This window comes from Stylophora pistillata, chromosome 5, assembly GCF_964205215.1.
Source record: "Stylophora pistillata chromosome 5, jaStyPist1.2, whole genome shotgun sequence".
Taxonomy (NCBI): Eukaryota; Metazoa; Cnidaria; class Anthozoa; order Scleractinia; family Pocilloporidae; genus Stylophora; species Stylophora pistillata.
Genome location: NC_142523.1, coordinates 15,515,424 through 15,527,610, shown reverse-complemented (window position 1 = coordinate 15,527,610; position 12,187 = coordinate 15,515,424). Strand labels below are relative to the sequence as shown.

Genomic DNA, 12,187 nt, shown 5'->3' with positions numbered 1-12,187 from the left:
GTTAAAAACTTTATTATTTATTATTATTTATTAATAATAATAATAGAATTAACACTAGCAGAATACAGCAGAGTTTGGGCGGTAGGTAGTTGGTGTATGCCATCATATAGTGTATCTAAAACTTTCCTTCGTGTACATACTGTTATCTTAGATATCCTTGTATTCTTCTTACGTATACCAACGTATTCCCACGTATTCCCATGTATTCCCCCGTATTCCCATGTATTCCTACGTATTCCCACGTATTCCCATGTATTCCCATGTATTCCCACGTATTCCCATGAATTCTCACGTATTTCCATGTCATTCCCATGTATTCCCACGTATTCCCATATATTCCCACGTATTCCCATGAATTCCCACGTATTTCCATGTTATTCCCATTTATTCCCACGTATTCCCCTGTATTCCCATGTTTTCCCATGTATTCCCACGTATTTCCATGTATTCCCATGTATTCCCACGTGTTCCCATGTATTCCCACGTATTCCCATGTATTCCCACGTATTCCCATGTATTCCCACGTATTCCCACGCATTCCCATGTATTCCCACGTATTCCCATGTATTCCCACGTATTACCATGTATTCCTATCTGTTCCCATGTATTCCCATGTATTCTTATGTATTCCCATGTATTCCCATGTATTCCCACGTATTTCCATATATTCCTATGTTTTCCATGTATTGCCATGTATTCCCATGTACTCCCACGTATCCCATGTATTCCCATGTATTCTCATGTATTGCTATTTATTCCCATGTACTCCCACGTATTCCCAGGTATTCCCATGTATTCCCACGTACTCCCATGAATTCCCACGTATTTCCATGTTATTCCCATGTATTCCCACGTATTTCCATGTATTCTTATGTATATGAATAAAGGATGATAGTTTCGAAAGAAACTGTTTGGGGCTGCGTCGGTGGGAGTAACGAAATAATTTGGATATATCAACAAAGTTGAATTGGTAAATTGGCCACCGTAATGATTACAGAAGCTGACGTTTCGAGCGTTAGCCCTTCGTCGGAGCGAATAGAGGAATTGTGGGTTGTGTGTGCTTTTAAGGGCAGAAAATGGAGCTACGTTATTGGTGGGAGCATGGGAACGAGAAAAACATGAATAAATTAGTGGAATGAAAAGCGTTCGTTGATCCCTGTGGGATTTAGACTGCCGGTTTGAAAGATGAGCTTTTGTAATCATTACGGTGGCCAATTTACCTTTTCAACTTTGTTGATATATCCAAATTATTCCTATGTATTCCCACGTATTCCCATGTATTCCCACGTATTCCCATGTATTCCTATCTGTTCCCATGTATTCCCATGTATTCTTATGTATTCCCATGTATTCCCATGTACTCCCATGTATTCCCACGTATTCCCATGTATTCCTGTGTTCCCATGTATTGCCATGTATTCCCATGTATTCTTATGTATTGCTATGCATTCCCATGTATTCCCACGTATTCCCATGTATTCCCATGTATTCTTATGTATTGCTATGTATTCCCATGTATTCCCACGTATTCCCACGTATTCCCATGTATTCCCACGTATTCCCATGAATTCCCACGTATTTCCATGTAATTCCCATGTATTCCCACGTATTCCCATGTATTCCCACGTATTCCCATGAATTCCTACGTATTTCCATGCTATATTCCCATTTATTCCCACGTATTCCCCTGTATTCCCACGTATTCCAATGTATTCCCATGTATTCCCACGTGTTACCATGTATTCCCACGTATTCCCATGTATTCCCACGTATTCCCATGAATTCCCACCTATTCCCATGTATTCCCACGTATTCTCATGTATTCCCACGTATTCCCACGCATTCCCATGTATTCCCACGTATTCCCATGTGTTCCTATGAGTTCCCATGTATTGCCATGTATTCCCATGTATTCTTGTGTATTGCTATGTATTCCCACGTATTCCCATGTATTCTTATGTATTGCTATGTATTCCCATGTATTCCCACGTATTCCCATATATTCTTATGTATTCCTATGTATTCCCACGTATTCCCACGTATTCCTATCTATTCCCACGTATTCCCATGTATTCCCACGTATTCCCATGTATTCCCACGTATTCAGTCCCATGTATTCCCACGTATTCTCATGTATTCCCACGTATTCCCACGCATTCCCATGTATTCCCACGTATTCCCATGTATTCCCACGTATTCCCATGTATTCCTATGTGTTCCCATGTATTCTCATGTATTCCCATGTATTCCCATGTATTCCCATGTATTCCTATGTGTTCCCATGTATTGCCATGTATTCCCATGTATTCTTGTGTATTGCTATGTATTCCCACGTATTCCCATGTATTCTTATGTATTGCTATGTATTCCCATGTATTCCCACGTATTCCCATATATTCTTATGTATTCCCATGTATTCCCACGTATTCCCATGTATTCCCACGTATTCCCATGTATTCCCACGTATTCCCATGAATTCCCACGTATTTCCATGTTATTCCCATGTATTCCCACGTATTCCCATGTATTCCCATGTATTTCCATGTATTCCCATGTATTCCCACGTATTCCCATGTATTCTTATGTATTCCCATGTATTCCCACGTATTCCCACGTTTTCCCACGTATTCCCATGTATTCTTATGTATTCCCATGTATTCACACGTATTCCTGTTTTCCATGTATTCCCATGTATTCCCATGTATTCCCTCATTTTTCCATGTTATTCCCATGTATTCTCACGTATTCCCGTGTATTCCCACGTATTCCCATGTAGTCCCATGTATTACCATGTATTCCTATGTATTCCAATGTATTCTCATGTATTCTCACCTATTCCCATGTATTTCCGTGTATTCCCACGTATTCCCATGTATTCTTATGTATTCCTATGTATTTCCATGTATTTTTATGTATTCCTATGTATTCCTATGTATTCCTATGTATTCCCATGTATTCCCACGTATTCCCATGAATTCTCATGCATTCCCGTGTGTTCTTATCATTTCCTGCGTATTCTCATGCATTTCTATGTATTCCCATGTATTGTATTCCCTAGGCACATCTTCCCACGTATCTAGAATGATTAATTTAATGCATTGCTGTGTATTCCCATACTGTCTTGTATTCCCGCATAGTCATTTATGTTCCTACTGGTACTTATGTATTTGCATACTTTGGTGCTTTAATCATTCCGGTATTTAAATATGCTGCCTAAAAATTTAAGGTTCTTTATTTAGTTCTTAATATATGGCTGTTTCTAACAAGGAGTGGGAATCACCGAATTCACGAGTTTGATTGGCTGTAATCAATATTGAACGCTTTCTAGATTTTCCCATCTAGACCGGCATCTAGCCAAAAGACAAATAATACAATTTCCCATTGCTATGTAAGTGTAGAATTGACATTGGACAATAAAAGAATGAATTTTAGCCAGAAATTATACAACAAAACTTCACATAATTTTAATATTCCAGAAAGCAGTAGCAAGGTAGTACTTGATTTTCTGTTGTTATTGAGGAGTTTGCCTGTACCTTAGCATGTTAATCCCTGTGTTGGTGTTTTGACTAAAGAGATTTTCGTTATTTTTTCTTTTAGAACTCGTCCATATACGAGAAAAACGGTAAACTCGTGTTCGATTATGGGAACAGGAAAGAGCATGCCATATCAAACTTCATCACTGAGGTGGCAGGAAGATTCATGACTCCTTGCGGAAAACGCGGATACTTGTTTGGTATAGAATCTGCACACTCGGACATAAAATGGTAGATTTTATGCAGTTGTTCTTGACTCGGTTTTCAAATTTATGTACCACCGAAAAACTGCATGGCGGCACGTGTGTTTTCAGAATGTCGCGTATGGGAACCCTTGGCAAATAACCTTTCCCAAAATCGAATTTCACGCAATTTATGAATCGCAACGTTAAAACACTGAGCAGAAGATTGTATTCACCAAGTTTGAAGGATATGTAGCTTGGCTAAGACGCGCTCAGCTAATTTTTCTAATTTTCCATACATTTGTCTGTAAATTTTCGCAGGGTAGAATGGGCGGCGCGGAAAAAAATTACATACAAAATGTATAAAAAATTACAAAAATTAACTGAGTGTCTTCTATTCAACCTACATTCTTCAAACTTAGTGAATACAATCTTCTACTTAGTATTTTAACGTTGCGACTCACAAATTGCGTAAAATTTAATTTTGGGAAAAGTTATTTGGATTCCCATACAAACTGTAATATCTGAGCGCTTTGCCTACCCGTCAAGATGCGCCAAAAACCGTGATAAGGCCTATTAAGAATTTGGTTATGCTCAGCGTGCGTATATCGACTTATGGATGCAGGTGGGAAGTTTAGAGAGCACGAATGTAGCCTTTGAAAAAGGGCAATATGTTAAAAGGGCAATTGACTGATGAAAGAGTTAATGATTTCTTATTTTAATCGCTTAATTTTACCATACAGGATTGCAAGCTAACATGATAAAATTTCTCGTGATTTTGTTAAATAACTTAAGTTACTTACAAACATTACTTTCCTTTTTTGTTTTAGGCAATGTGCTCTCACATTAGCACAGCTTTAAAAAATCAAAGTACTTGATATCCTTCAATTACATTGTGATGACGCCCTTTATTATCGGGTACCAAGGGATGCCCCATCTGTTGACCTTTGGGAGTATATGTATAAGCAAACTGAAGAGTTTAGTTCCACATCTGATGGTGGTGATCTTCAAACACGTAAAGTTGCCACTTTGGTAAGCTCTTTGAATTCTGAAGTATATTTGAAACACAGTTTTTTATAAGTCTTTTATTCCTAAACACCACCCTTCCAGCATACAATCATTAAGTGCACATCTATTTTTTGAGATTAATGTTCACAAAAGAAAAAAATATGACAAAAAGACAATTTACACTACTGCTAACGTGGGAATACATGGGAATACATGGGAATACATGGGAATACATGGGAATACAAGGGAATACTTGGGAATACATGGGAATGCCTGGGAATACATGGACATACATTGGAATACATGGGAATACATAAGAATACATGGGAATACGTGGGAATACATGGGAATGCATGGGAATACATGGGAATACATAGGAATACATAGGAATACATGGGAATACATGGGAATACGTGGGAATCCGTGGGAATACGTGGGAATACGTGGGAATACATGGGAATACATGGGAGTACATGGTAATACGTGGAAATACATGGGAATACGTGGGAATACATGGGAATACATAAGAATACATGGGAATACGTGGGAATACATGGGAATATATAGCAATACATAAGAATACATGGGAATACATGGGAATACGTGGGAATACATGGGAATACATACCAATACATAAGAATACATGGGAATACATTGGAATACATAGGAATACATGGGAATACGTAGGAATACGTGGGAATCCGTGGGAATACGTTGGAATACGTGGGAATACATGGGAATACATGGGAGTACATGGGAATACGTGGAAATACATGGGAATACGCGGGAATACATGGGAATGCGTGGGAATACGTGGGAATACATAGGAATACATAAGAGTACATGGGAATACGTGGGAATACATGGGAATACATAGCAATACATAAGAATACATGGGAATACATGGGAATACGTGGGAATACATGGGAATACATACCAATACATAAGAATACATGGGAATACATGGTAATACATGGGAACACATAGGAATACATGGGAATACGTGGGAATGCATGGGAATACATGGGAATACATAAGAATACATGGAAATAAATGGGAACACATAGCAATAATTGGGAATACGTGGGAATACATGGCAATACGTGGGAATACCTGGCAATACGTGAGAATACGTGGGAATACGTGGGAATACGTGGGAATACATGGGAATACATGGGAATAAGTGGGAATACATGGGAACACGTAGGAATACATGGGAATACAGGGGAATACGTGGGAATAAATGGGAATAACATGGAAATACGTGGGAATTCATGGGAATACGTGGGAATACATGGGAATAACATGGAAATACTTGGGAATTCATGGGAATACGTGGGAATACATGGGAATACATGGGAATACGTGGGAATACATGGGAATACATGGGAATACGTGGGAATAACATGGAAATACGTGGGAATACATGGGAATACATGGGAATAAGTGGGAATACATGGGAACACGTAGGAATACATGGGAATACAGGGGAATACGTGGGAATAAATGGGAATAACATGGAAATACGTGGGAATTCATGGGAATACGTGGGAATACATGGGAATCCATGGGAATACATGGGAATAACATGGAAATACTTGGGAATTCATGGGAATACGTGGGAATACATGGGAATACGTGGGAATACATGGGAATACATGGGAATACGTGGGAATACATGGGAATACGTGGGAATAACATGGAAATACGTGGGAATACATGGGAATACATGGGAATACGTGGGAATACATGGGAACACGTGGGAATACATGGGAATACAGGGGAATACGTGGGAATAAATGGGAATAACATGGAAATACGTGGGAATTCATGGGAATACGTGGGAATACATGGGAATACATGGGAATACGTGGGAATACATGGGAATAACATGGAAATACGTGGGAATTCATGGGAATACGTGGGAATACATGGGAATACATGGGAATACGTGGGAATACATGGGAATACATGGGAATACATGGGAATACGTGGGAATACATGAGAATACATGGGAATACGTGGGAATACATGGGAATACTTGGGAATACATGGGAATACGTGGGAATATCATGGAAATACGTGGGAATACATGGGAATACATGGGAATACAGGGGAATACGTGGGATTAAATGGGAATAACATGGAAATACGTGGGAATTCATGGGAATACGTGGGAATACGTGGGAATACGTGGGGATACATGGGAATACGTGGGAATACGTGGGAATACATGGGAATACATGGAAATACGTGGAAATACATGGGAATACATGGGAATACGTGGGAGTACATGGGAATACATGGGAATACATGGGAACACGTGGAAATACATGGGAATACAGGGGAATACGTGGGAATAAATGGGAATAACATGGAAATACGTGGGAATTCATGGGAATACGTGGGAATACATGGGAATACATGGGAATGCGTGGGAATATATGGGAATAACGTGGAAATACATGGGAATACGTGGGAATACATGGGAATTACATGGAAATACGTGGGAATACATGGGAATACGTGGGAATACATGGGAATACGTGGGAATACATGGGAATACATGGGAATACGTGGGAATACATGGGAATACATGGGAATACGTGGGAATACGTGAGAATACATGGGAATACATGGGAATACGTGGGGATACGTTGGTATACGTGAGAAGAATACAAGGATATCTAAGATAACAGTATTTATTAAAAACTAGATCATTGGATAATGCAATTCACGACTTTTTATTGGTTTAGCCATTATGGTATATCAGCCAATATACCATAATCTACAATATGGCAAGCGTATGTGTCAGCTTAAAATTAAAAGGGAGCTAAAAATTTAATAAAATTTAATAATTTAATTTAACGTTTTTAATAAACAATTATTCCACTCGCGCTTGTTGGATATGAGATGATTATAGCCAACTCGGCGCTACGCGCCTCGTTGGCTATCTATCGTCTCATATCCAACGCGTGCTCGTGGAATAATTGTGAAATACACGAAGTAAAGTCTTAGATACACTATATGATAGCATACACCAAGTACCTACCGATTGGGCTCGTACGAAACCGCATCACCACCAAAAATCTAAGTTGAGCTACTCGGCCCCATGATCCCACGCGTAACGTGTGTATGGCCGCCGTGTGCTCCACTATATTACAAAGTGGCATACTATGTACTTTCTGCGCTTTTTAGCTGGTAAAAGAGCTTTTTATTCTGAAGTTTTCCTTTCCATAAGGCAGATGGAGTCATCCAAGTCGAGGAAGACTACTACCACTTCGTTAAGGTCTCTTTCTAACGATGGTAAACGTAAGATTGATTATGGGAAACCCAAATCTGAAAGAGGTCGGGAAGTCAGTCCGTCACGCCTTTATTCTGTTATTGGAACAGTAGGTTTATCACTCCTGATGTTTATGAGATGGTTCCTTGGCATTGTCCTCATCGGTCCAGTGCAACAAGTGAATAGAACGTTTGATCGTAATCAACAGTCGAAAAATTCCGCCTCCAACCAAGAGTCGAAACCTAAGTGTGTGCGCGCTTTTATACTCGATGATGTGGCGTCATGTGACAAACTTTTGCAATCCTACAGATCACAGTATCCTCTTAAATTGAATTTTCTTGGAATAGATTGCGAGTGGGTAAACAAGAAAGACCAAATAAACTCTCCGGTTGCATTATTACAGATTGCAACACCTTTGTCTGATTGCTTTCTTGTTCGCTTGTGTAAAATGAATGGGCAAATGCCTGAAACTGTGAGAGAGATTCTAGAAGATAAAAGCATCCTTAAATTTGGTGTTGGAATAATGGATGATGTCAAGAGACTGTCTGGGATGTGTGGTGTCAATGTGTCTGGCTGTATAGATCTGAGGCACGTGGTTCACAGATGCCATGAGGGGAGCCTTGTCCAATCTAGGTATGTATACAAACACCCACCTTGGGGGCGGATCCAGAAATTTTTGATTGGGGGGGGGGGTCCAAACTTTGGTTCAGAAAGGACTGTTGGACCGAGGCAAATTACTTCTCCCCTACACCCCCTCCCACCAGTCGCGGTAGCACGTTATATTCCTTGGCCGCTTACCGTTTTACTTGGATTCATTAAAAAAATCAGCCAGTTAAAAAGTGATATATGATCCTGTTGATGTAAGAATTTCAGTCTCAAATTTGTAAGCGTCAGGTCTGATGGGGGGGGGTCCGGACCCCCCGGGCCCTCCCCCTGGATCTGCCACTGCACCTCTACTCTCTCCTTTAACCCACTGACCCCTCAGAATGACTAGCATTTAGTTTCTTCCTACAATATAACCTCTGAATCACATACTAGGGTCATGACCTTAATATGTGATTCAAAGTTTATGTTGTAAGGAGAAATTAAATGCTGATCAGGAGAATGAAGGAAATGATCATAAATTGAAAAAGCTCTTGATTGTTAAACAAATTCTCCTTGTCAGCATCTTGGGAAACACATAAAGAACAGTATATTAGAGAATATACTTGCTCATTTTAGAATGCAAAGGGTTGACCCCTTTTACTCTTTCAAAAGACATCTTTTGCTATTTCTTTACCAAGCTCAAAATTTACCATCTGACTTATTCTATGTACAAGACAGAATATATCCATAATAAATTAGGAAGCCTTGCTTTCTTTGTTCTTGGTGACTGACTGTTGTAAATGCCTGTTGTCTCTCTGGTGGATAGAAATCAGAAGATGAGCTTGGATGCCTTAGCCAAGAGAGTTCTTGGTGTGACCATGGACAAGTACTGGAGAATTCGCTGTGGTAACTGGGAAGCAGATGAGCTTGAAAGAAGGCAGATTGAGTATGCAATGAATGATGCCATGGTTGCAAGTCATATTTTTCTGAGACTAGTAAAATCTAAATTGGATGAAAGAAAAATGGTGAGATCTGTATTCACACCAGCTGGGGAATCTGTTAATGTTATAAAGAGTTTAAGCACATATTTTGGAGCTGTGTTGCCTGAAGAGAGCATCAGCATGGTTGGTAATCAGGAAACTAATTCAGGAATGCACTGCAGTAATTCTAGAATGTGTGATCATGATGAACAGAAGCTGGAAGAATACAACAATGGTTTTATTTTTGATACACAGGAGCTTGATGTTTTTAACTTTACAGCAGATCTAAGCAAGTTGGAGTCAGAACATGATGAAGACAAAGGATATCTTCATCAAGAAGAAGTCCTCTCTCTTATACAGGATTCATTCTTTTGTCAAAGAGCAAGTTCACTCTGTCAAGGAGTTACAGATGTATCATTTAGGAATGTAAAAATAAGTACTGCAGCAAAGGATAAAAGCAAAAGGAAAGAAGGAGTGACAGAAATGTGTGACAGGAAACCTTACAAACGAGGCACTATTAGAAAATCTCCTCTTTACATGAACTGTATGCTTGCTGCTCCGGATGGATCAAGGTTGTGTACTTTGGATCGTAAGAAGGCAGACTGGTACATTGAAAAGGGATTTGGTAAGGAAAAACAGCCTACTTGTATTTCATGTAGCACATACCCGAGTTCAAGTTTTCCATAAGTAGGCTGCAAGACCTGCAGTAGTTGAAAAGCCTGTGAAAACACTCCTTGGAAAGGATAACATTTTTCATATGCTTTTCAAATGCTTTTCACATAATTGTCTCTTAGGGACTGGTCATTATTTATTGGGAGGGGGGGCTGGTGCAAATGGGGGGGCACCATTTTTTATGCATGGCTTAAAGGAGGGGTCATTCAAAAATATGCAAATGTTTTGCCTGGAAAAATGTTAAAAGCTGCATCTGGATGCCATAAAAAAATACAGCCTATTAAAATCGCTTTATACATAACCACCATAACCTTGGAAAATATTGAACAAAAAAGGCAAAGCTGGAAGCAATTAAAGAAAGTATCATCCAAGAACTTGCTAAACGCATTGAGAGAGAGGAGGATAGGAAGAGCGACAATCAGTCATCTTCTGATTCACTCAGTAGTGAATCAGAAGACGATTCAGAGGAAGAAGACTGTGTCCTTGCAGAGATTGATATTTCAAGCTCTGAAGAGGAAGAGGAGTCGACTGAAGAAGAAGAAATGATTGAGAGCACTGAGAACTTGAATGTCAATACAACAATTGTCTACACACGGTCTGGGCGAAGAGCAACTCAAATCCAAATTTAAGGTAGCTTTAAATAGAATGTCTATCAGTTGGACATGGTGACTTGATAAATACCTAGATACTTTTTGTTTCATGTATGCCCTAGGACAAGGGGAGATGGGAGGGGGGGTCAGCAAAAATCATGTTAAAGTAAAAGGGGGGGTCAGCAAAAATCAAGCATGGCATATTTTACATTGCACTGGCCCCCCCTCCTGATAAATAATGACCAGTCACTTACATAACAAATTTGACATGCACATGGAATTTTGTTCAGAAATAGAGTGAAAACTGTGCCTAGATTTCACCATAATGAGCACCTTCATACATACAGATTTGTGTCGAATTTGGCTCTCAATTTTCATTGACTTTCCACAGGCAAGCTGACAAACTTTGACCCTTACACAGTCCAGCTCAACTTTGAACCCTCAGGGAGGCCTGGGTCAGGGGATTCTTATTACCTCAATTTCAAAGACAACATATGTGTTGTGTGTGGAAGTGATAAGAGTTACATGAGGAAAAACATTGTTCCTCACGACTACCGCAGACACTTTCCATTGGTCATGAAGGATCATCATTCACATGATGTGTTACTTATGTGCCCGGAATGCCATCGTCTGTCCAATTTTCATGATGACAAGTTGAGGAAAGAACTGGAGAGGAACTACAATGCTCCTTTGGGTAAGAATCAAAGCAGTGAAAAATCTGATTCCTAACGGGCCACTGTTGTGATGCGGTGTTAGTGACTTGTCAGGAGAGCCAGCCAATTAAGGGTGAAAACAAAAGTGCTGTTTTAATTTAGCTAAAATCTGTTTTAATCGTTATCATCCCCAATTGGGTTTTGATCTTTGATGGTTTTTTGAGGCTTTTCATTTTGTTGTTTTTCTCTCTCACCAAAATAATACTGTGAGTGTTTGCAGGGCTTGTAATAATAATTTTCCAAAAAAACATTTCCTGTTTGTACCATCGTATAAGTCATTAACAGTCCCGCCATTCAGTTTTGGCTAAAAGTTCATGGAATTACGATACAACATTGATTTTTTTGGGCAGGGGAGGGGGAAGGGGGCAAATGGGTTAACTCAACGAGGGCAAAAGAGTTAAAACTGAAGTAATAGGGGGTTGAAAAGGTCGCTAGGTCAACAATTTTGTCGCCGCTGGTAATTGGGTTGTTTTAAAACCTCTGTTTTTTGGTTGATTTGTTTGGTTCACCATCTTTGTGTTTTGTCTTTCATGATACCAGGAAATGCAAGTGTGGCCCGCCTCTTTGAAGATCCTGATCTAAAGAAAGTCAAGTCAGCTGCAAAAGCTTTGAATCATAATGCACATCAATTGCCTTTAGCT

General features: G+C 39.5%; 1 protein-coding gene across 1 annotated transcript in view; it reads left to right on the top strand.

Annotated features, from left to right (window-relative positions):
- The first annotated feature begins 7,842 nt into the window (after positions 1-7,842).
- The window catches only part of LOC111324263 (exonuclease 3'-5' domain-containing protein 2-like), a 4,805-nt gene continuing 460 nt past the window's right edge, over positions 7,843-12,187 (top strand). The window contains exons 1-4 of the mRNA XM_022927778.2: positions 7,843-8,639; positions 9,418-10,196; positions 11,225-11,527; positions 12,087-12,187. The exon at positions 12,087-12,187 is cut by the window's right edge and continues 460 nt beyond it. Of these exons, the coding sequence (XP_022783513.2) occupies positions 7,900-8,639; positions 9,418-10,196; positions 11,225-11,527; positions 12,087-12,187 (1,923 nt within the window). The 5' untranslated portion in view covers positions 7,843-7,899. The remainder of the gene's footprint in view (positions 8,640-9,417; positions 10,197-11,224; positions 11,528-12,086) is intronic.